Raw genomic sequence first — 23,178 nt, 5'->3', positions numbered from 1 at the left:
TTTTTTGGCCTTCTGAGAAATGCAAACTCCCCTGGTCTTTGCTGGGAATGGTGAGATCTATGTGAACCACAGCAGCAGAGGGGGTGGGTTGCAGCTGAGATGGTAAAACACCTTGGCGGGTGTTCTGTGTGCTACCCTGGTCTGTTCTGGGCGAGACTCAGGGCAGTGGGGAGGAGCTTCCCGCGTAGTGGCCGTGGGCAGACGGACACCACTGCATCCAGCCAGCCGTCGCTTTGGCAGCTGCCACGGTTTGGTTGCCATACTGGGGGTGAATTTTACATCACTGCAGCCCTGTTCAGGAAGACACACAGATGTAGGGGTTGCTTTTAAATTTTAGGCAATCTTTGGACTTGCTTTAAGGTAGTCACCCTGACCCTTGGGTCTTGGCTGGGTGATGGAGAGAAGGCAGCTGGAGAGAAGGAGCTGAGCATGCTGGTGTGGGGAACCTGCAGCATCCCATGGCAGTCCCTGTTTCCAAGACTCTCCCAGTAATTCTCGTTTCTCAATTTTTATTTTTTTTTATTCCTTCCTTCTGTGCTTCAGTAACATTATTTTGTTTAACTTTAAAGTTTAAAATGAAGCTTCTCAGTAGCTGCAGTTCCAGAGTGCAGATCTGAGAAAAATGAGTAAGGCTGCATTGCATCTTTAAATGTTGAATGCAAATATGAATGTCCTGGAGAAACTCCAGGCTGGACACAGTCCAGATTGTGCTGCACTGTTCCTCCCCCATTTGATTCTTTTAGGGGTTTTTACATCTAGCCAGAAATTAAATGTGTATTTCATGGGGATGCCAGTATCAGAATTAGCATACAAAGATGCTTTGCATATAAACGCTTTAAAAATCAAACTGCTATTGTACCCATAGAAGATCATTCAAGCTATCTTGAGTGTCACTAAACTATAGAGAATCAGAAGCTCCAGTATACACGTATGTCTTCAGAGGGGGATTGGAAAATGAAAACCTGTGTTTTGTGCTAACGAACAGACCTGTCCTTCTGCAGTGTAAGAGGAAAAGAGGCGACTGCAGCCAGCACTGAACCATAAATCAGAAGGTTTTCTTTTTTATCATAGTACAAAAATTTTTTTAAGAAACTTAACAGTAACACCTTGATGTTCTATGAAATCTTTTAATTTGGAGGGAAAAAAAAGAAGGAAAGGTGTGATATTGTCCAAAAGGAAAGACTTCTGTAACAGCTTAAATCAAAAGGTTGGCAGTTTGAATTTCTTTTTTTATAGCTTTTGCACTTCCATGTCACCTTTGCAGTCAAAAGTGCCTTTCAGGTTTTATCCAGCCCAGTCACTATGTCCATTTATTTTGGGTATCAACTTCACTACAGTTAGTCGCCATTGAAGCTACAGAATGGACAAACAGCAAACAGGAGCTGAATCCTCAGATCTTTTGGTCTGTTAATGTGTTCCTACACTTCCCTTGGTGGGCAACACTTCTGGTCTAATTTAGAACGTTGTGATGTTGCTGAGTTTCTCTAGTAAACTCCATTATAATGTGCTTTTTTCCCTGGTACTCAGTTTTGTCTCCAGAGCAGTGAACTTCCAGTGGGAAACTGGCAAGCTGCAAAATGCTCTTTAATGCTGATTGATGATGGATTTTTGCCTTCTCCAGGATGCACCAGCAGAACGTTGCCCAGGACTGCTGGGAGTGACTCGCTGTAGCTTTGTCCTGGAGACACCGGCTTCAGGGGAGGTAACGTAACCGGGAGAGGCGGAGAGAGCTGAGCCAGGGCTGAACACGCCATGGGAGCAAACACCTCCAGCAAGTCACCAGCCCTTGATGAAAATGAAGATGGTAAGAGCTTTTCCTAATTGCTGTCTGAGATTGCAAAGTCCACCAGTGCAGAGACTGTGACTCCGACAGCCGCTGCAGCTCCCGTGCTGGGGTTGTCCAGCAAAGCCGTGTCCAGATCTGCAGCAGCAGCATGCCCTCAGTTTTCTGCAGAGCTGTGGTCAGGCATAGGTGGCTCTTTGGTCCTTTCTCCTCTCTGGCTGGGCGCTGGGAGAAAAGCAGTTGGCAGAGGTCTGGTTTTGAGATGTCTCTGAGATGCTGCCAGGTGCTTCAAAGGCGAAGCTTGCCCTGGAGATCACGGCATGAGAAAGACTGAGGAGATCTGCTTCGCAGAAGAATCCTACCGTAATGTTCAGTGATTTTATCTCTCTTATGACCTGTTAATTTGCTTAAAAGTAATAATTAAAAAAAATGTCCTGAACAATACTCTGACAATGGCAACAAGCTGAAACCTTTTGAGAAGCAGGATTGTTAAGGAGCTCTCTCAAGGGTAAAAACATCTGGATTTACGTTGTGCCATAGTTTTCTGAACAGCTGTAGGCGGGTCACTCCCTCTTGCCGTGCCTCTGTTCCCCAGCAGTGGGGTCCCCTCTGCCCCAGCTCAGCTGTTGTCTCCTGGACCACCATGATGGGGATGTAGGGCTCACACCTCGCTCAGCTCCCGTTGTCCTTTCATATACACACGTAGCCGTAATGCCTCTTGCATGTTTTTCCAAATTGCTTTTGCTATAATTTGACCATTTTCTCTGGCACTTTGATTGTTATTTTATTTTTTTTTGAGATAGACCTCTCAAAGGGGCTTTGTTTGCCTTTGGCTGAAGAGGGATGATAGAATTATTTTTCTCTCTGAGTAGGCACAGTTGTGGACAATAAGCTAGCGAGATGAAAAGAAAATGTAATAACCAAACAGAAGGTCCAGTGCTGCAAGGTAATTTCAGCTCCTGATGTAGTCAGGATGAGACCATGTTACAAGCTGGATTTTGTGCTGCTTCTATACAAAAGAGTGTGGAAAGCATCCTGGGGGTGGCAGCCAGATGTTCTCCCCAGCTGGCCAAATCTGTTGGAAGATAAAGCCAGAATATATGGCAGGTGAGGACAATGGCTGGGTGAGGTGGACATGTGTTATTCTGTGGTCCTGCACCGTGCCCTCTCTAGCCCACCATCAGCTCCAGGGCTGAGACGAGCACTGGACAGGTCTTTGTTGCTCTGCCTGGATCTGCACCGAGCTCAGCTCCCTGGTACGGAGGGACTTGGGTTGTCATTCCTGGTCCTGTGGTAGCTCTTGTTTTCCTGAGGCTGCAAAGCAGAGAAGGGAAGGAGCAAGTATAATGACAATGGGGGAAACTCCAGTGACAAATGGAAGAGGAGCTGCAAGAGACTGTGTCGTGTGGTGCTGGTCATGCTGGGGCAGGAGGACCTGAGCCCCTGGAGCACTGACTCCCACATGGAGTCTGGGGGCTTTGGCAGGGTTGATAAGGATGTTTTGATTTGTCTCTGATAAGGATGTTTTTCATGACTGGTTAAGTTCTGCATTATTTTTTATCTAAATATTGTTCCTTGAACCTGGGCTTAGAAACAGAACCCCTGCTTTCAAATTGGTGTTTCATGTTTATGCTCCAGTTGCTTCTTTAAAGCAACTGTATTATCTTCCTTGGCATCTCTTAAACATAATTTGTATGAGTTGGCATATCGCATGAATTTTCTCTCTGAAGGGCAAACACTTCGGCTTTTTCATTGTTTTAGATGCCATCAGGCAGTGAAATGAGGCTTGTCAAATCTGTAAGTGTGGATTCAGGATGAAGAACATGTGTTTGGTTCCTGATTTGGACACCAAATTTCAGCACTCTTTGGGAGTGAGATTCTGGATTGGCTCACTGTGAAAATGAGGAATAGCAGGAAAGCTAAACCAGACAGAGGTTAAAATGGGATTGTACATAGTTTGAGAATCTTAAAAAGCACATGATTTTTCTTTCTTATGAACAGCTCGATTATAGAGCTGTGTTTAAAATGCTAATGAAATCATTAGTATTAAAAGACAAGGAGATAGATGGTGTTAACATGCTCATGAAAGCATTCCTATTAGAGGACAATGGAGACAGAGGGTGTTAGCACACAAAACCTGGCTGCCGGCTTAACTTGGGATTTACATCTGTTCCAGATGTTAACATCTGTGTGGACCTGGGCGTTTTCATGCTCTGCCTCACTCTTGCAGAGCCCTGTGCAGGGACCCAGGACTCCCCGTGCCCATGGCTGTGGGCTGCCTGGTGCTGCCCGTGGCTCCTGCAGCCCGTGGCCGTGAGCATCTTCACTCGCCCTTTTTCTTCTGCAGGTACCCACTGCCCTTCTCTCAAGTGGTTTAACTGGTTAAGCTTGGTCTAACTAGTTAAACTCGGTCATTATCAACTTGTATTTAGCACAATATTTGCAGCTGCTGTTCTAGACTTGAAAAAGGGCTTCTGTGCCTAAAAGCTGATCTCTTTATGGTTTCCAGCTACTGCACCAGGAAGACTTTGCTTTGGTTAGATCGTGGCACCCTACCTGAAAAGATAAAGGCGATGAAATCAGTGTGTATGTTTTAAAATGGTATTCTGAGAACGGACTGCCCAGTGAATATAAGACTCCTGAGCACGTACACAGTGGCTGTTTTCAGCCTTTTTTTATGGAGAAAGTTTGGGCAGGCTCAATGGACCATATGGCTGAGGCAGTGTGGTGACTCTCATGAATCATGATTATGTCGAACAAAACCTAGCCCGCCTGGTTAATTTCTTTGGAAAATACGTGCTTTACAAAGAAAAAAAATATCCACGAGCAAAGTATGAGTACACTTCCCTATAGCTGTGCGGTGGCAATGATCTAGTGTCTCTCCTGTTATCCTAGTGTCAGCTTAGAAGCAGGATGTGTCTTGAGGAAAATGGGTTTGTTTCTGACCGGTATCACGTGCAAGTCTGTAGCAAGAAGGATTCCTCTGCGGCAGAGTGATTAACAACAGCTTCCTTGCTGACAATCTCATCTGATAAAAAGCTTTGAGGACAAACGCCTCTTGGTTTCTGTGATGTTCAGCTCAGTCAATGAACTGAAGAGCCGATGATGGTTGTGCTGAGAGCTGCTCTTTTCAAGACAACCTGTGGTCTTGGAAAGCCTAGAAAGGGAAAGCTCTGTGGCCTGAAGCACAAGCTGCTCACACGCCTGGTTTCAGTGACGACAAGAGTTCAGTCTGACTGCGCCTGTCCGCTCCAGGTGACCGGACACTTGGTGCATGGGGCTGGTGCTGGCTTCAGCACCTGGCACAGCTGGAGCCTGGACATGGCCAGGCCCTGTGGCAGTAAGAGCTGGCTGGGAGGGTCTGAGCAGGCTCTGCTGGAGCCAGAGCCCAGAGCCAGCATGATGGGATCTGATTGCTCAGGGATGGCATGAAGGTAACTCAGGTGTTTCAGATCAGCCTGGCTGGTGGTGGTCTGCAGCGAAGGGTGTGGAAGGCAGAAGTGGACTCGGTGTTGGCTGGTTTCCATGGCCCTGGTGGGGACAGCCCTCCCTCACATCCCACTTCATCCACGTGGTACAGTTACTTCTGCTGCTGGGAAAACAAGGGGGCCACCAGGCAGATGAACCCTGACATTTCAAGCCCATCACATTGGTGGTCTCTGTCAGTTCCATGGGTCACACTAATTAAAGCTGATGAGTTACTATAAATCTATCAGAGGCCTTCCTCTGATGCCTTGAAGGAGCATCTTGGCATGCAGTGGAGCACCAGCCAGCAGTGGCCAATGACGGAGCAGGTTTTTTATCTTAGCTGACATCTCCGGGGCTCAGCACCGGCACCTTGGGGAAGTGTTAGCAGGATTCGGAACATTCGACTCCATCATCCTTGCTACAGTGCTTTATCCAGCAATCACAGCAGGGTTTGAACCCAGCACAGTTAATCTGTGTTTGGTGTACAGTAATTTGATTTGCTGTTTCTCTGGATCTATTTATTGGTTGAGATGAAACACAGGCAGCTTCATCCTGGCTGATCAGAAACCCTCGAAATGCAGGATCCTTCAGATTAGCACTTATAAAGCATTCTCCCTCGCTGTGCAGATGTCCAGCTCCCAGCCAGAAGAAGTGAAATGCATGTTCATGTTCCTCCCTCCTCATTTCAATGCATGGTTTGCAAAGCTGCTGCTCTTCTGCTTCCCTTCTGAGCAGAAGCAGCTGCTGGGGATGTTGCCTGGCAGCTCAGCTAGTATCCAGGGTTGCTGTGTGTGCCTTGCAGCATTACCAAAGGGTTGTGGGGAATACCACGAGGGCATGAAGGTCCAGCTGCCCGTTTACGTCTTCATATGTTATAAACATGCGATGGACTAAACTTCTTTGTGTTTGGTTTCGGCAGGAACAAGACAAGGCTGTCACATCTAACAGACAGGGCAGAGTGAAAACACTTGCCTGATCTGCCACTGACACAGGCTGACCCAGGGATCTGGCCTTTGCAGCTGAGCTGCAAGGAGAAAAAGCCTGTTAAACACAAGTTTTAAACAGCACCCAAAACTCCAAAAGCAACAGAAAGTTGTTAGGGAATCCCTCATTTTTCCCAGCTCTTATCTCATGGAGAAAAAGTAGAAATAATGTAATATTATCAAACGTGTGCTCAGCCATTTAATATTTGAATGTTTGCTCTTTCTTGCAGTCACCTTCGACCATTTTGAAATTTTGCGAGCTATTGGAAAGGGCAGCTTTGGAAAAGTAAGTATATTGTGAGCAATCATCATTTGGACAGCTTGAAATGTGGCTGAAATGAATGAATTAGAGGCTCACACGAGAGTGAAGAAATAAGCCCCAGCATTATCAATGAGCTTTAATCTGAGCTTCAACTCCTGGTTGTCAAGAAGGAATCACAGCCCAATTGCTCACCCGTTACATAGCCACAAACTATGTTACAAGAGATCAAATGATAAATGATAAATCAAACGAGCTGAATTTCATTACGTTTCTTGATAAACATTTTCTAAGATTTCCCAGCAAATAAGCACTGAACTTCATGGTGCATCTTTAATAGAGCTATAACCAACATGAAAGGCCTGGCAATTCTTTTAAGAGGATATTTCTGTAAAACAGTGTTTGTTCTTAAGCATCAGGTTATAGTCAGATGTTTTAATTTTGTGCTGTTATGGAACTCCCTGCATATATGTAGTGCTAAAACTCTAGAAGGTATTTGTCCCCTCACACTCCTGCCAGAAATGGGGTGTGCCATAAGCGCAGAATGCGATAAAAATAGAGAGAGAGAGATATTTATTTGGTGGCAAAACAAAAAAAGTTGACTGAGGCTTTGCAAGTTCAGCCCAAACTCAAAGTGTTGTGGAAACAAATCTGAAAAACCCGTTTGTTTTGTTTTGTGCTCTGGCACAGTCCAAGTCTTTCATTGAAAAAATACCCCTCAAACCAAGCCCAAGGTTCATTGGGAGACAGATGAACCTTATCAAGAAGGGAGAGATCAGGTTCTGCTCCTCAATTTCTACCCTGCAAGACTCTCCCAAGCCGGGGGTGGGAGGGATGGACATGACCAAGATTAGTTGGTGCTACTAAATACAATGTTGACTTGTGTGCGGTTCTCTGGCTTCATCTTTGTGGTGATAAATTGCATCCCTTGCCTTCCTCCAGCAAAATTTCTTCTTTGGCTGAAAACTGTATGAGGGGTTTGCTGGCAATGTCCAATGCTGCAGTGTCAGTGCACGGAGGTGGGACTTGGCAGCATGGACTTTGCTCCTGTGACCATGTTTTACCTGCCTAAATTTGCTGACAAATCACCTCTGATTTACCCCTTGATTTGCTCACTTAGGTCTGCGTTGTGCAGAAGAACGACACGAAGAAGATGTATGCCATGAAATACATGAATAAACAAAAGTGCGTGGAGCGTAACGAAGTGAGAAATGTTTTCAAGGAGCTGCAGATTATGCAGGGCCTGGAACACCCCTTCTTAGTTAATTTATGGTAAGATATTGCTCCTTTGTTTGCTGGCTACGTCAGCCGTGTCAGTTAGAGACATCTTTCAGCCCAGACCTGCCTGCTGTTCTGCTGCAAGCCGGTCTCAGGAGCAGCCGGGGTGTTGCCACCACAGCGAGCTGGGCGCGAGTACTCAGAGGAGCATCCTGAAGAGCTGAGTGTGAACCCCAAGGGGAACAGACAGCGCTTGTCCAGTGCTCCAAGCTGGATTTCCGCTGCTGTGTTGAGTTACCAATTGCTCAGCCAGCTGGAACGTCTCAGCAAGTGAATGGATCTTCCCAGATCCCTTGGAGGGATCTCACGTACGTGAGGGTTGGCTGGGACAGTGTAGACTTTATGGACAATTTCCACCGAGTGCCAGCACAGATGTGATGGGTGATTTCTGGAACTGCATGGCCCATGACTGAAGCCGCAGCAATTCTAGTTGCCGCTGGTGGCCACCCTCTCCGGAGGTGCACGGGGTGGCCGTGGGGCCACCTCCTACTCGCGTGTTAGGATGAGGTCCACCCTGAAATAAAAATGCATCGTCCCCACCTCCTGGGCCCCTTCTGGTCTGTGCTGTCGGTCACTGCTGCTCAGGTCCCACGACAAGCATGCCCAGAGCTGTGCCTGCTCCCTTCACAACCCTCAGGAGAGGCAATTAGCAGCAAGCTGGGTTAGACTGATGGGCTTTGGCAGGTTTGGATGGGGCTTTGTTTGAGAAGTGGGTGATAGTAAAAAGTGCAAGATGAAAACATGTTCTTCTAGTGGGCCTGCTGGTAGTTGTTCATACAAGCCACTCTGACTCTCTTATGGATCTATATCTAAGTTATTGTAATCTCAAGTAGGAGTTTAGTCATAGTGGGAAATGGAGCTTGGAAAGGTCATGAAATTAATATTTCCCAAGTAAAAAAGTTCCAAGAAATTGTAAATATTCCCTTTATAACCTGTCTTTTTTCAATGCTATCACCCTTGAACCATGCTCATGTCATTTTAGGTACTCATTCCAGGATGAAGAAGATATGTTTATGGTTGTAGACCTGCTGCTTGGAGGGGACCTGCGTTACCATCTCCAACAAAACGTGCGGTTCCAAGAAGGCACCGTGAAACTCTTCATCTGTGAGCTGGTGCTGGCCCTTGACTATCTCCAGAGCAGGCACATCATCCACAGGTCAGCTGGGGACCTCGCTGCTGGGCATGGACTTGCAGTGGGAGTGAACTCATTGCTCTTTGACACTGAAGAACAAAATTCTCCCACGTGCGTTTGCTTTCATGTGAAAACTGGGCTTCCAGAGAAAAGCATTTAATATAGAACCAGCAGCATCTCCCTCTGGGATAGCTGTGTTGTAGTGCATTTGATTTGCTTGCTGATCGTACAAAAAGATGTCTCTAGCAGGTTTAATTAGCTGTAGCTCAGTAATACCCATCCTGGTCCAGGGAGGGTAGGTGTCAGCATCCAGAATTCCCCTGCTGTCACACTTGAAGGTGTCTCCCTTTTGCTCTTCTCTCTGTGCCGCACCGAGAGATGCAGAATAGGACCAAACACAGCTTTTTTATGTATAAGGTTAAATCCTTTTAACCTTATACACAAGTATGGTGAGAGTTTCTTTTTGGCCACCAAGATTTTTCATGGCCAGTGAAAAAACATTTGAGCTCTTCTCGCACTTTCGCAGAGCTGCAGGACAGCAGAGCACACAGAGCTTTTCCCTGGTTTGGCTCTGGATGGATGAGTGTGCGGCTGGTTCCTACTGCTGTGCCGGGCAGCACAAACCCCGGGGCTCCAGGCGCTGGCTGAGGAGCTGCCCCAGGGGCTATGACGGGGAGGACTAGCAGGGTGGGGAGAAGATAATCTCCTGTATAAATACTGCTCCAGAAGAGCATTCTTGTGAGGTGCGGAAAGAGAGCATGGTACAAAGCTTGAAATGGAAGGGGTCCTGGTGGTTAGCAGGGGCAGGAGCTCACTGTTGAAGGGCTGATGAAGATGAGGGCTTGCTCATGTCTGTAGCACTTGGCTGCTGCTTCCAAGAGGTGAAGGCAGAAGGGCTGATGCCTGCGGCCGCCCTCCAGAACACCAAGGGGATTTACTCTCACCTCCTCGGGGATGGCTCCTGCTCTCTCAGGAGTCTCACCTTTCACGCTGCTTGTTTTGGTTTATGCCTGCATAGATTTCTTCTTTGATCTTGGCAGGCGCGATCCCTGCTGCCTGACTCGGGCTCCAGCGGGTCCTGCCATGCCCCGGGACGAGGTGGCGGGGACATTGCGCTGGCCCTGCGCACCCTGCCCTGCTCACCGGCACCGGGTAACGGATGAGCATGAGTTCAACACGGGGAAATGCAGCAGCCCAGCAGCGAGGGTCAAGCCTCTCGCTGTTGGCTTGGCCCAAAGAAACCTAGTGGAGCCCAGGCATGAGGGGAGTGAGGGAAGAAACCTTCCTCAATCTGTAAGGCGTTACAGGTAGTAGCAGGCAGGCAAAGGCCAGCGCTCGTGGGGATTCACCAGAGCTTGCTTGTAAATAGCGGTGGGAGAAGCTGAAGCTCAGGCTTCAGCGTGTGTCTCCAGCAGCTGTAGGAGTGGAGAAGCACGCACGAACTCCGAGATGGTGGAAAATGGAATTTGCTTTATTGCAGGCAGACACACATATTTATACTTTTTAACAAGAAGCACTATTTGTGGTTTACAAACAAGAGATCAGACTATGCAGCCAGGGTCGTTAGCAGCTCATGTACTCCTCCAGTCACACTCTTATCACACAGGGAGAACAGACTTTCCCAGGTCTGTTTTGATCCTACTCTCCCATTCACCCCCAGGCACATCTTTTGTACAAGAAGCCTCTTATCTGTTCGTTCTCACGGACAAACCCCCAACACGAGCTATATTCAGCTGGTCAGGGTCTCTTTTCATAATTAGCAAGCAAGAGTTCTGTACTTGCTTAGAAAAGAGCTCAAGGACAAAAGTCTTAATTCTGCAATGTAGTACTGCCAGCCCAGCTCACTGTAAAGTGTATCCACATGTAGGGGCTTAAGGTGAGTCGAGCGCAGCGGAACTTAGATGACAGTCTGTAAATTTGCAAGTTATTTAATTGACACTGTAGTGCAAGTTGGTTAATTAACAGTGCAACCCAATGGGACAGTATGAGATTGACAAAGGGACTCAGCTGAGTGAATTACACTGCAGCACCCGTAACGGGGAACGCCGGGAGCCGGGCGAGCGACCGTTGGGCTGTGTGAACAGCAAACTCGCACGGATGGCTGGCATCATCTCCCACCTACATGTAGAAGAGTGGGAAATATCCATTAATTTTTTTCAGGCTAGGAAATGCTATAACCATTTTATAAAAATAAATATACAAATAATCATTATTTGTGTAATAAGAAAAATCAAAGTAATCATAGAATCAAGGTTATCGCTGTTCATTCTTTGAATCCTGGGAATTCCACAGGCTGTGTACCAGATTAAGTGAGATCAGAAGAGGTGCCAGTGGAAATAAAATAAGTAATAATTTTTAATAAGGTTGAAAACTGAATCAGAAATGAAAACCTGTCCTTATGGTTCTTTTAAAAGCTTTCCAAATATTTTTGTATCAAGGGATTCAAAGAACAAATTTTTTTTCAAACTGTTTTTTCTGAAACATTTCTTAACGTTTTTGCTTAACTTAGGGTTTTCTAAAAGATACCCGGTATGGCATCACCATTTTTCACAATCAAATGCAGAGCTTCCAACCGCCCAGACAGGCTGGCTCCGACCTTGGCTGGAAAACAGCCGGCCAGTGCCTGGTGCTGCCCCGAGCCCTCCTGGCAGAGGCTCCCCACTGCGGGGCACAGGGGGGGAACTCGTGCTCGTGACCCACTGGAAGGAGTTTGGGTGAGAAGATGCCCGAGAACCGTGAGCTATTGCATGATAATGAGATATATTGTCCCTCTTGACTCCAGATGTGTAAGTGAATTCTAACTTCGTCTTGGAGGCTGCATTTTTAAAGATGAGATCTTAAACCTGCTGGTTGGGCTGGGGGCAGGTCAGGACGAAGCAGCCCCATGCCCAGGACGTCCCCGAGCAGAGCCTGGCCACGGCTGACAGCTCGTGAGCGAGGGCCGGTGTAATGAGCTCATTAAAACCCCGTCGTGTCTTGTAAAGTCACTCAGGTGGACACAGCGGGAGTATCAGGTGTCCGTTTCCTCCCTTCAGCAGAAAGTGCTTTCCCTGCTGCATTGCTAAAGGTCTTGGGGCCTTGATGTTGTTTTTTGTTTTGTTTTGTTTTGTTTTATTCAGGAAGAAAGCCTGTGGGGAGCCCATTTGTTTCTAAAACAAAGATGTTAAAATAATTTGATTTTTCCTGAGTAAATGGGAAGCAGCTTTCAATATGGTATTGAAACAGATTAGGAGGTAAAAGGAGGAAAAGGATAAAAAGCAGCTCTAAGGCTGTGGGTGAACTGCCCGAGTGCCGCTGGTCCAGACCACAGCAGCCTTCCCAGCTGTAGCCCTGTGCCACCATTTCTGCTCATGATGTTTGATTAGTCTTTCTCTTATGCTTGAATGAAGCCCTGCAGGAACATCCGAGCTCAAGAGCCCCAGCCAGGGCACCTTCAAGGGCTTGATGTCTCAGGAAGTGTGTCCCTCCAGAGCCTGGGCTTTCCTAAAGTGTCTCCAGCTGTGTTTTGTGTCACTTTTCCAGGCTAATGCTTCTCCCCTTCTCTGCCTTTTTTCTTAGAGACATCAAACCTGACAACATTTTGCTGGATGAGCATGGTAAGTGCCAGTTGCTTTGTGGTCATGCATGTACATAAAAGCAGAGTCAGAAACAGGACATCTGAGTTAAAGTTCGGGTTCTTGCTGTTTCTGCCGTTTTGTGTTGCTTTCTCTCCCTTGGCTCAGTTGGGGGCGGGACCAGTCGTTTGTGCTTTGGTTCCTGCCTTTTGCTTTTTGAGCAGCAGCGTCTTGTTCTGTCGGGGTGCTGGGCGTCAAGCAGTGCTTCGGGGGGTGCATGGGTGTGCAGCCAACACCCGCCTCGTCTGCCTGACCCTCGGGTCCCTGGAAGGCATTGGCAGGGATGATGCATTTTGTCCTGCTCGCGGCCAGTTGCCTCACAGACCCTGCTTTAAGACTTTCTTGGCTCTTGCTGAAAACTTACTCAGATTGTAATCATTTGAGTGGACATGCTCACGTGATTGCAGGCTGTGTGTAATGTATGCTTATAAACAGAATGAGTTATGGTTGAATAGAAAATCTTCATTTGGGTGTTTTCTTCTTCTCGAGCATTTGACATTGGGAGGAAGCTCGGAGGAGGATTTTGGGATGGATCTATTATAGATGTTGCTATCATCTTTTCTTTAGTCTTTTTTCTCAGGCAAAACTCTAGCTATATTCTTGCATTACTCTCTAGACACTTTTTTTTTTCTGGCAAAGCTCTCACAGTGAAGAGTTGTCTGCTATGTATTAGCTTTTAACTCATTAGAAAAACACTTTGTCATTTCATATTGTCTGAAAAACCCATGTAACTGGCTTGTTGTGAGAAGCCTTTGTTAGCAACTACAGCAAGGCACTCGCAGAGAAAAAGTCAGTGCAGGGACAAGGCGTGTCTGAATTCATTGTCACTTCGGAGGCTGTAACGGGGACGCTGAAGCTCCTGAGGAATCGTGTGGCTCGTGTGTGTGACTCAGGTTGCCTGGCAGCACCTGAGCCCAGACTCTGCCCGTTTTGCAAATGACCTCCAGTTTCAAAGTGCGAGCTAATTATTTATTTAGGAGCAGCAATGCTGCTTCTGTCCCCAAGAGCAGCAGCCTCCTTTCTGCTTCGCTTGGTGCTTCTCAGGCTCTTGCCCCACACACGGAGGGGTGCAGAGACCTGCCGGTGTCCCGCAGTGGGCTGAGGGCTCGCTCAGCCCCCCAGCAGGGCCATGCTCTGGGACCCCTCCCAGCCGGGGCTGAAGCAGGGCTGCGTGCGGCCAGCCCCCATCGGCCAACACGCTTGGTGGCCTGTCACCATCTCTAGGAGCTCTGTGCCCCATAGGATGGGGGTGACAGCCACCCGAGAGGGAGCTGGGAGCACCCCGTGTATGGTGGCACACTGTAAAATGTAGGTCAGCGCTCCCCGAGGAGGGGCAGACAGAGGGGGAAGAGCTCTGCTTTGTCTCTGCAGTCATGTTCAGCTCGGCAGGACGTAACTGGCAGACTTCGATAATGACAGTGCAGTCTAGGTTGATTTTTGAGCCTATTTTCTGCTCGCTGTGATGATTTACCTGTCTGTTGCAGAGGTTTCAGACTTATTTTCTGTGGATGCACCTTTGACTTCAGTGTCCTTCTGACTGACTTGTAGTGTTTCTTTTCTTCGTCCATGGCAGCAAAGGTGTGTCCTCTCATGCATACAGAAAGGTTTGTGGACATACAGTTCAATTTTTTCCTGTCCCCAGAGCAGCTGATATCATAGCATGTTTATCTATATTTAGCCTAGTAGATTGTGCTTGTTTTTCAGTATCTCTTTCCCCATGGAACAGAGTTGCAGCTCCCCATTCTCTCTCCTCTCCCTTCACCAGGCTTTCACAACTGTGACCACAAAATATATGCTATTGCTAACATCAGTGTTTTATAATATCCTTGACTGAGACTCGTACCCTGAGAGTATGGAGCACCTGAAGACCTTGAGAAATCAGACCTCACTCCATCATTTTTTTAGACCCTTCTTGCCCACTAACTGCCCTTTTTGGCTCATCTTCCTTTCCAGCTGTGAAGTACTTTTCCAGCTGTTGTGAATCCTGCACCCTTCCAGATTTATATATCAAAAGGTGCCCATGGCTGTTACTGGCCATGGCACTCTTTTTACTGGTGTTAATCATTGAGAAGGCTGCAGGAGCCCTTGTGCACGTTCTCCGATCTTTCGCAGGAGGCTGTTTCACGTTTTCGTTAGAGCAGATGCCTCTCATGCTGCCACACATTGAGACGTGCTGTCCTGCTTCTGACGGTCATGAATTTGACGCACACCTCATGCGTTTGTCACCCCGGTCTGTGACATTCTGTATTACCGTTATCAATTGCAGCTAAGAAATTAAAGTGAGCCATCAATAAAGTAGAATATTGGGCAAATGTCTTTCTGTGTAATAAGTAAAGCAGTTATTCAACATCAGAGATTGGGATCAGGTCCCACGATGAAAAAAATCCTCATCAGATGACAACCTTCAATGGTCATTCCAAGCACAAAGTGATTTCCTCTTTTAATGATGGGTCTATTGATTTGGCTCAATGACAGCGCAGCTCACCTGGGAATAAAAGAGTATAACAGATGGCAGTTTCCAGGAACTACAACTAATTAATCAAGAGTTTTTGGCCATGTCATTTGTCTAATAAAATTGAAGAAAAGCTCAGTTTTATCTTTGGTAAAGCTGAGAGGCTCTTTGCAAAAGCCCCGTAATAGCTTTTCTCAGTGTTATTTCCTGTGCCACTGCTGAGAGGTTCTCAAGGGCAGTGTTAAAATGAGTGAGTTCATGCCAACACAGGCAATGCGTGAGTAGCCCGTTTGCTCTGTCATCTCAGATAAGAAAGTTACGGCACGGTCTGTCCAAGAGCCTCCATATTCCACAACTCCTAATGGCATGTTATCTTAGCTGAATCTGCAGAAGCCTTGTATTTTTTGCACAAAAGATGCACTAGAAAGGTGAAGGAATTGTGTAGTAACAGAGATACTGAATATAAGAAGAAAATTCTTTGCCTTACTACAGAATCAAAGGCTTGATCTGGAAGTGCCAATTTCAGGCAGGCAGAATGAGGTTCGGGAAGGACACAGTGTGGAGCACAGCTCCGGCTCTGCTCTTTCGAAACTGGCTGCAAACAGAGTCACTGAGCAGTCAGGAAAACACGAGCCTTGAGGTCTGGCCCCACAGCCCAGCAGCAGCACCCAGCACGTCCCTCTGGGTCACCAGCAGCTGCCACCCCTGGCTGCCAGCCCAGCCCGTCTGTGCTCAGCCTCGTTGTACCCTCCCTGGCCTCCTCAGCCTTGCTGCTTCGTTGAATTTCCCAAGTGGGCCAGTGTATGAAAACTTGTGATTTATTTGAAGCGACTCATTTAAAAGATGCATCCAAAGAAAGGCACGTTTGTGCTGGGAGTATCAAATTCTGAATAAGTCTTTATGATTCATATTTATGAAAGCAGCTCCTCACAAGGTAGAATGAGAGCTAGAGATGAAAGGAAGAACAACGCAAGGACGTAGAGGAGATGTGCTCAGACAAGACAGTTGTGTGTCGTTCTTCTTTCCTGAGGACTCCCCAGTGGTTTGACTCCCGTTCTGTGGTGGGCAGCCTGGGGAAGAGAGGTCACGGGCAGTTTTGCTGTTGTGCCTGTGTATCCGTTATACGACAACAGCAATACAAGTTTGCCTGCTACAGCTAGCTGATCACAGAACAGATACATAGGCACAATTGTGAAGGTCTACTTAAATGTTCCCTAGCATCCAGACAAGACAACAGGAGTTCATTACCAAAGCATCAACTTTTAGACATATAAAGGTGCTCTTACTCTGCTTTGACTCATAAACTGAAGCTGTTGAAGCTAATGACTGAGGAAAGTATTGCCACAGCATCTCCATCAGTGGAAAGCCACTTTGATTTGATCCCTGCGGTTGGAGAAAACAACAGCAATTCATTCGCCCTCTGTAATTGCAGAGGAGGGTGATGAGTCTGCAAAACACAACACAGAAAACATCTGATGCTTTTGATAATGAGCCCAGCTCTGTCAGAGATGAGCAGGTTCGGTGCCTTAGGAGACGGTGCATGAGGTCAGGAAAAAGAAAAGACTGCCAGCATTTAATCGGAACAATGAGGGCGAACTAACCTACCAGTTTCAAAGAAATTCAGTTCAGCAGAGCCAGCCCTGTATGATCACCTGCACTGCTGTTCATGAGTGGTCTGCTCACTGATATGAGCTTAGTGAATAAGTAAGAATAGTTTTAGTGATCTCAAAAAACCCCATATGCAAGTAAAAGAGCAGGCAAGAGCTAGGTGGAAGCGTTTCCTTTCTAATCCCCACACATCACATCCACCTCTTGCTTCCTTTCCCGTGTGCAGGCAGGAGTTGTGCACAGTGTGGCAGCGACAGCAGAAACCGTTCCCTCACTCAAGGGTTTTTCATGATGTTCAAATTTCTTGTGCGAGTCTCTTTTGCTTTCTGCCAAAGGTATTTTGTTTCAGTCTAGAGACATTCTCTAAAGATGAAAATGGAGACGGTGCTTAGTCCCTGGGAACACCAAAGGGCAGGCAGCTAGAAAGATAAAAACAACAAGGATTTTATTTTTTTTTTAAAAAAAAGTAATGGTTTTCTTTTTGTGAGAGAAGTTCAGTTCTCCTCCCCCCAAATTTAGGCAGTCTCAAAACATTCATCATTAAAGGATCTCTTGGAGAGCTCCATTTTTTTCTCCCCAAAGGGTAGATAAGAGGATACCAGATGTAACAAGATACGGTTGTAAGCAACCTGCAGGCTGAAATGTTTTCTATTCGTTCTCCAACCAAAATACATTTTTTCTGGAAAACTTCTTTGCATAGAGTATTTAGGTTTCTGATTCGAAGCTGTTTCTCACGCAAAATGAAAGCAAGTCAAGTTATGCATTAACCTCTGTCTTTCAGGACACGTACACATCACCGATTTCAATATTGCCACGATGCTGACTAAAGAAATCCAAGTCACCACCATTGCTGGCACAAAGCCCTACATGGGTAAGAACCGCAGGCAATTGTACGTTCATTTGATGGGCTTGATTTGACAGCTGTGATGGGATACAGGCAAAGTCCTGCTCGATGAGAGCTTGAACACTTTTCTCACTGGTGTGTAACAAAGTGCATGCGTTAGTTTGAAGTGAGGAGCATCGCAAGAAGTAATTTGTATTTTTATATGAACTGGCTGCTTTAAAAACTATCATTAGTCTGTTTTTGAGCCAAGTAAGTGACTTAGGCCTTGCTGCGTTCCTGGGCTGCGGCATCCACTCAGCATGGTGGGGAAGAGCCCTTGTTCTGGTGTTTACCTTTCACATTTGCATCACCAGTGCAATCCTTTCGAAAAGGAAAACACGCAGAGACAGAAAGCATTGGTTGGCTTTTTTAGAGCAATTCTTGCTTTTCAGCTCACACAAAAATCCTACAGTTTTTACTCTCAGAAGGGAAATTTACTGGCTAAGAAAGTATTTCAGTCTGTGCCTCCACTATTAGCCTGGTAAAGCCCCCGCCATCCCCAAAAAGCTGTGGCTCTCCAGCTTCCTTTAGTTAAAATTCACTTTTCCCTGCCAAGGGTGCAGTTGGCACTATGTCTACATTTACGCTGCATATTAATATTTCTAAACAACCACCTTCGTTCACTGCATCAGGCTGTGTTTGGGCTCTGCCAGGTTGAAGTATTTTAAATAGCAACAAAGAGAGATGAGCAGGATGGGAACAGCTGTCCAGCATGAGGACGTGCCGAGCGCTGGTGGAGGACAGAGTGGATTTGGGGTTGGCCGAAGGGATACTCAGGGCAGTTTTATGCCTAGATTTGGTGAATTAGGGTTAGTCCTTACGTGAAAGCACGGTTGGTACAGGATAGCGGGCAAGTCCTGTGGCAGCAAAAGGTGTGGCTTCGTTTTGGCCTTTGGGGGCAGAGGAGCGCTGTGAGATCCCTGTGGGGGGACGCTGGGCTGCCCCAGGAGCGGGGAGGGCTGGAGCTCTCAGGCTTTGTGCAGTGGGGGGGACGAATCAGGTCTGGTGAATCTCCAGGGATTACAGGAGTTATATAAAGCATTCTAGATTACAAATGAATTATCAAATATTAAACTTTCAGTTAGAAAGGTGAGAGCACACCTGCTTTTCAAGGCCACGCCATCCCTTGCACACATTAATCAATTAAGGTCTGTAACAGTCCATCGAAGCAGAAATTATTGAAGGTCCCATTTCACCGATGGGGAGAGTAAGGCACAGAGGAGCTGTAGGGCTCGTTTGGGTTTTAACATGGTTGGGCAGGGTCAGGGTTTCGAGGTGTGTCTGCCCCCAGGGCAGGTAAACATCTGCGCCAAGCTGGCGTGCTGGGAACAGCTCAGGTCTGGCTCCCACTGAGCAGGACACGAGCTTGGCTGGTCTCGACGCGCGGCCACAGCGAGACGCAACTGCGCGGCACCGGCCGGCGAGGGAGAGGGGCCAAGCTGGCTGCACACGTGGGTGTTTGCTCCTCTCCTCTCTCTCCTCACTGTGGGAGTTTCTGCACTGTGAGGCTGAGCTTGATAAAGACCAAAGGGTGAATTGCTGCGAGGAAAGCCATGCATTCTGACTCGTGTCCACCTCAGCAGTGTTTTGGTAAAGGACTAATATCCCAGCCGCGTGCCATTGGTTTGAAGAAAAAAGCAGAAATTGTCAAAGGCATGGCAAAGGGCAACATGCCAACTCGTGTCCTGGGCAGAAGAGCAGGGATGCTCTCTGTGGCAGGGATCACGTATTCTGTGCAGCTCTTTTCCACTTGAGACTGCAGCAAGGCCACCTTTCCTTATTTCTGTTTTTTGCAGCTCCTGAAATGTTTAACTCCACACAACCCATGGGCTACTCCTTCGCTGTGGACTGGTGGTCCCTGGGAATCACTGCCTACGAGCTGCTCAGGACCCGGGTACCGTGCGCGCGACTCCTGCCCTCAAACGCCCTGCTGGGAAGGTCGATGCTTGGTAACGGGAGAAAGGGATGAGCCGAATTCAAGGCTCTAACAGAAACACTGTCGGTGTTCCAGCCTGATGGTAGAGCTGTGGCAGGAGGGTGGCACCAGTGGTGGTCACCGCAGGGGGTGAAGGGACACCTTGAAATCCGCTGAGTGTGGGATTTGCCTCCCATCTGTCCCGCTCTTCAAGTGTCTCGTTATTATTGTCAGGCTTGCTGACATGAGTTACGTCATTATCGACCGAGTTATAACCACACAGGCAGAGGCTTCCAGCGGGAGCTTGGGGGACGTACGACGAGACTGTGCCTGGAGCTTCTTTGCTCTAAAACAGTTTCCCAAGGAGTGTGAGAAAACAGGCGAATTAAAATGCTTCTTTCCTTGCGACGTTTTTCACAGAGGCCGTACCACATTCGCTCCAACACTTCCATGAATGAAATTGTTCATGTGTTCAAGACAGCGACAGTGATGTACCCCGCTGCCTGGTCCAGGGACATGGTGTCGCTCATCAAAAAGGTGAGGGCGGCTGCGGGGGCGACCCGGCGCGAGGGCGGCCATGCCCCGTCCTTGGGCTGTCAGGTTGCTGAGGCATCTCTTCCAGAGCTTCTCCTAGAATTTTGTCTCTCTGGAATGAGGTAACTTGGAAGCAGACATTAATATATGTGTCAATAAATCTGGCAAAAAAAAATCATCCCAATAATCAAGAGATTTTCAAGAAGTGCTGATACTGTTGAAAGCCTTTGATGGCCTGTGGTTTATGCACCACTTTAATTATTTTTTAATAAAGCTGTTATCAAAATTGCTTCAAAATCCTTGCTGGAATCATTGTGAAGCTGAAACCAGGTTTGAAGTGAAGCCATATCTTCAATAAACAAAACTACTGCTTGGCAGTGTCAGATGCTGCTTGCATACAGTAGCAGCAAAGCTGAAATACTGACCTCTGTGTAACAGCACTAGCTGCAAATTTTGGAAAGTATCTAAGTAGTTTTCTAATTTTTAAATGAGCATAGCAATAAAGCAGAACCTGATGCAGCATATATCTATTTTTTTGTTCTAAATAGTATGTAGAAATATTTTGTTATCCCTAATGAAGTACTTTTTAAACTTTTTAATGAAAATGAGACATCAGTTCTTTGCTGAGACAGAATCATGACATATTTTCCAAGAAGAAAATTGAAGAATATCTCCATTTGATTAAAATTAAATGGAGCCAATATTTCCTTAAGCCTAGTACAGGAATATTTACTGCAGATGTCCTCTGTACTGTAAGTGTTGGAAGCTTTTCGCTGAAGCACAACGTGCCACAAGCCATATAGGCTCCCCTGTGAATAAACAACGCGATGTCACAATTATTTACATTTCCAAGTGCCCCTTTGCATACCGTTTAACAGACAGGTGTATCATCATCTCACCTCTTCCCTCCAACTGTCCCTGCAGCTGCTAGAGCTGAACCCCGAGAAGCGTTTTTCTCAGCTGAAAGACATCCAGGACTTGCCCTATCTGTCAGATGTGAACTGGGATGCAGTTCTCCAGAAAAGGATAAGGCCAGAATTCATCCCCACGGTAAGGCTTTAAAAGGGTCTCGGTGTGCCCAAGCGCTACGCAAGCAGCCGGGGAAGTCCTCACCGAGTCCCACAAGAGCCACCCATGGGTCCCGCGGTCCTCGTGAGCCGTCCCAGCTGAGCCGCCTTTCCCAGCAGCCTGGCTCTGCGCTGGACCTTCAGATGCAAAAATCCAGTGAGCTCCTTCGCAGCCCTTCTGTCATAATTGCTTCTTCCTGTAATCACTCGCCCTATCGATCCCACTGTTCACAGTAAAGTAAGACATACAGTAGTGTTTCTGATCCTTCTTTTAACTGGATTAAAACAGCACAGAAGTAACATAACCGTTATGGAAAATAATCCAAGGACTGTTGTGTGGAGTGTTACTCTGACTCTTTGTTCAGCCACCCAAAAGTTGAGCTAAACTGGGAATATTTGTTAATTGGACGTATTTTCCTCTCTCTGTTTCTGGTTTTCTCTGTGGTGAGTGTACACGTATGGCTTTAAAACCAGGTTTGCAGGCTGCTGTGCTCCTCCCAGCAGAGACAAGGCCTGGCCAAACACTGTCCTCACTGTCACACACCATCCTCGTCCTCGCTGTCAACTTGAAGCAGCCAAAGGGCAGTGTAGAAGCTGTGAGCACACAAATAGCAGTTGTCACACCTTGAGAATGCCCCCTGGATGAAAGAACTGATAAAAATATAAGTACAGCAGGTGTTCTGGCTACGTGTGTAGTTTAATTAGTTTATTTTTAACAAAATTCAGCAGTACAGTCTATGAGAGATTCTTCAAGACAGGCTCTGATCACTCAAGGCCACTTCTCTCTCCCGTCTAGAAAGGCAGACTGAACTGTGACCCAACCTTTGAACTGGAAGAAATGATCCTAGAATCCAAACCTCTTCACAAGAAGAAAAAGCGCTTGGCTAAGAAGAAAGACACCAGCAAAAGCAATTCCTCCCAGGTGAGAGCAAGCAGGTAAAAGCATGCGATCAGGGAAGTCTCTCATTTTCCAAGAAAGCTGACTGACACCTAGCAAGTCCACAACAAACTAAACAGACCATTTTTTCCCTTGTGATAAACTCTATTCCCAAAAACTCTTACACAAGTTCCCTTTGGTGGAAGGCAGCATGTGTACGTGCTGGTTTGGTATGAGAGGAGAGGCTTAATGCTGCTTTCTCCACTGCAGTGCAGAAGATGCTTTGAACCTAAAGATCTCTCTAGATCTCCTTGAAATTGTCCTTGTAATGTCTTTCTGAGTTAACTGTGAATTTATTCCCCATCTCTTTATTTTTCAATCTGAATGCGAAAGGCCTGCCATCTTCAAAAGCACCTAGACATGCTCCAGAGGGACTTCATTGTTTTCAACAGAGAGAAGTAAGTGCCGGTGCAGAGGCAGCGCAGGCGGCTCTGGCCCCTGGCAAAGCCTTTGACAGGCCTGGGGCCATCCCGGCAAGTGCTGCCGGGGCGGGTTGGGGGTTCCCAGCGAGGGAGGTCCTGGTGGGCACTGATTGAGCTGTCATCTGCAGGGGGCTGACATGGCACTTCCAGTCCTGAGCTGGACCCACAACCTCCAACTGCAGCGATGGCCCCGTTGTGCAGGCAGACTGTGGCTGAGGGTCCCCCAGGGCTGACCGGGCTCAGCACAGGGCGAGCGCCAGGGCACGGGGTTCTGCCTCGCTCCGGGAGGACCTTGGCATTGCTTGGGCTTTCCCTCATGGCTCAACCATCCTTTTCTCTCCCTAAGGGTGAGACACCACCACGACGACTCCCAGGAGACCATCACGCTGGCAAAAAGCAGCGGCATGTCCAAAGGAGCCAACGAGAACAGCCGCCTCTGAGAGCAGCACGGCCATTGCTGGAGCTTTCCTCGTGAGGCCAGGGTGCTCCTGCCCACGCCCCCACCATTGTGCCTCCTCCTCGGCTGCCGGGACACTGCCCACAGCCTGGGGCCGGGCGGGGGCACCCGCTGCCTTCACCCCACAGCAGACCCCAGGCATTGGGGGAGAGGCTGTGGGAGCTGCCTCCACAATTTACCAGTCTATTAGGCTCAGATCCAGTTATTTTACCTTTCTCGGTGGTGGAAATGTGACTGTGTGAAGATGAGTAAGATGCTCAGTATTTGCCCTTTCAGCCTGACCAGCCAGCATCACAGCCCCTGGTGCAGCCGGCCAGGTGACTGCAGGATGGAGCGGACACTGCTCCTGGAGGAGCATCGGTCTGGGCAGCACGGGGGCGTCCAGG

The 23,178-nt window shown here is 47.5% G+C and overlaps 1 protein-coding gene across 1 annotated transcript; it reads left to right on the top strand.

The window, feature by feature from the left end:
• The first annotated feature begins 1,752 nt into the window (after window positions 1-1,752).
• Window positions 1,753-22,315, top strand: LOC104275865 (serine/threonine-protein kinase 32A-like). Its single transcript, XM_009871933.1, has 11 exons — window positions 1,753-1,804; window positions 6,465-6,520; window positions 7,614-7,765; window positions 8,754-8,927; window positions 12,462-12,499; window positions 17,359-17,448; window positions 19,257-19,354; window positions 19,796-19,912; window positions 20,834-20,959; window positions 21,773-21,898; window positions 22,247-22,315. The coding sequence occupies exons 1-11, from the start codon at window positions 1,753-1,755 to the stop codon at window positions 22,313-22,315; spliced, it is 1,098 nt and encodes a 365-aa protein (XP_009870235.1).
• Window positions 22,316-23,178: the final 863 nt, after the last annotated feature.

Source organism: Apaloderma vittatum, unplaced genomic scaffold (assembly GCF_000703405.1).
Source record: "Apaloderma vittatum isolate BGI_N311 unplaced genomic scaffold, ASM70340v1 scaffold34816, whole genome shotgun sequence".
Classification (NCBI taxonomy): domain Eukaryota; kingdom Metazoa; phylum Chordata; class Aves; order Trogoniformes; family Trogonidae; genus Apaloderma; species Apaloderma vittatum.
This window is presented reverse-complemented; position numbering and strand designations above follow the sequence as displayed.

Bases quoted from the DNA above. Each gene is read 5' to 3' on its own strand.
- LOC104275865 (XM_009871933.1), top strand. From the start codon at position 1,753: ATGGGAGCAAACACCTCCAGCAAGTCACCAGCCCTTGATGAAAATGAA. The intron at 1,805-6,464 runs GTAAGAGCTTTT...TCTTTCTTGCAG, and splicing joins CCTTGATGAAAATGAAGATG to TCACCTTCGACCATTTTGAA. The intron at 17,449-19,256 runs GTAAGAACCGCA...TGTTTTTTGCAG, and splicing joins TGGCACAAAGCCCTACATGG to CTCCTGAAATGTTTAACTCC.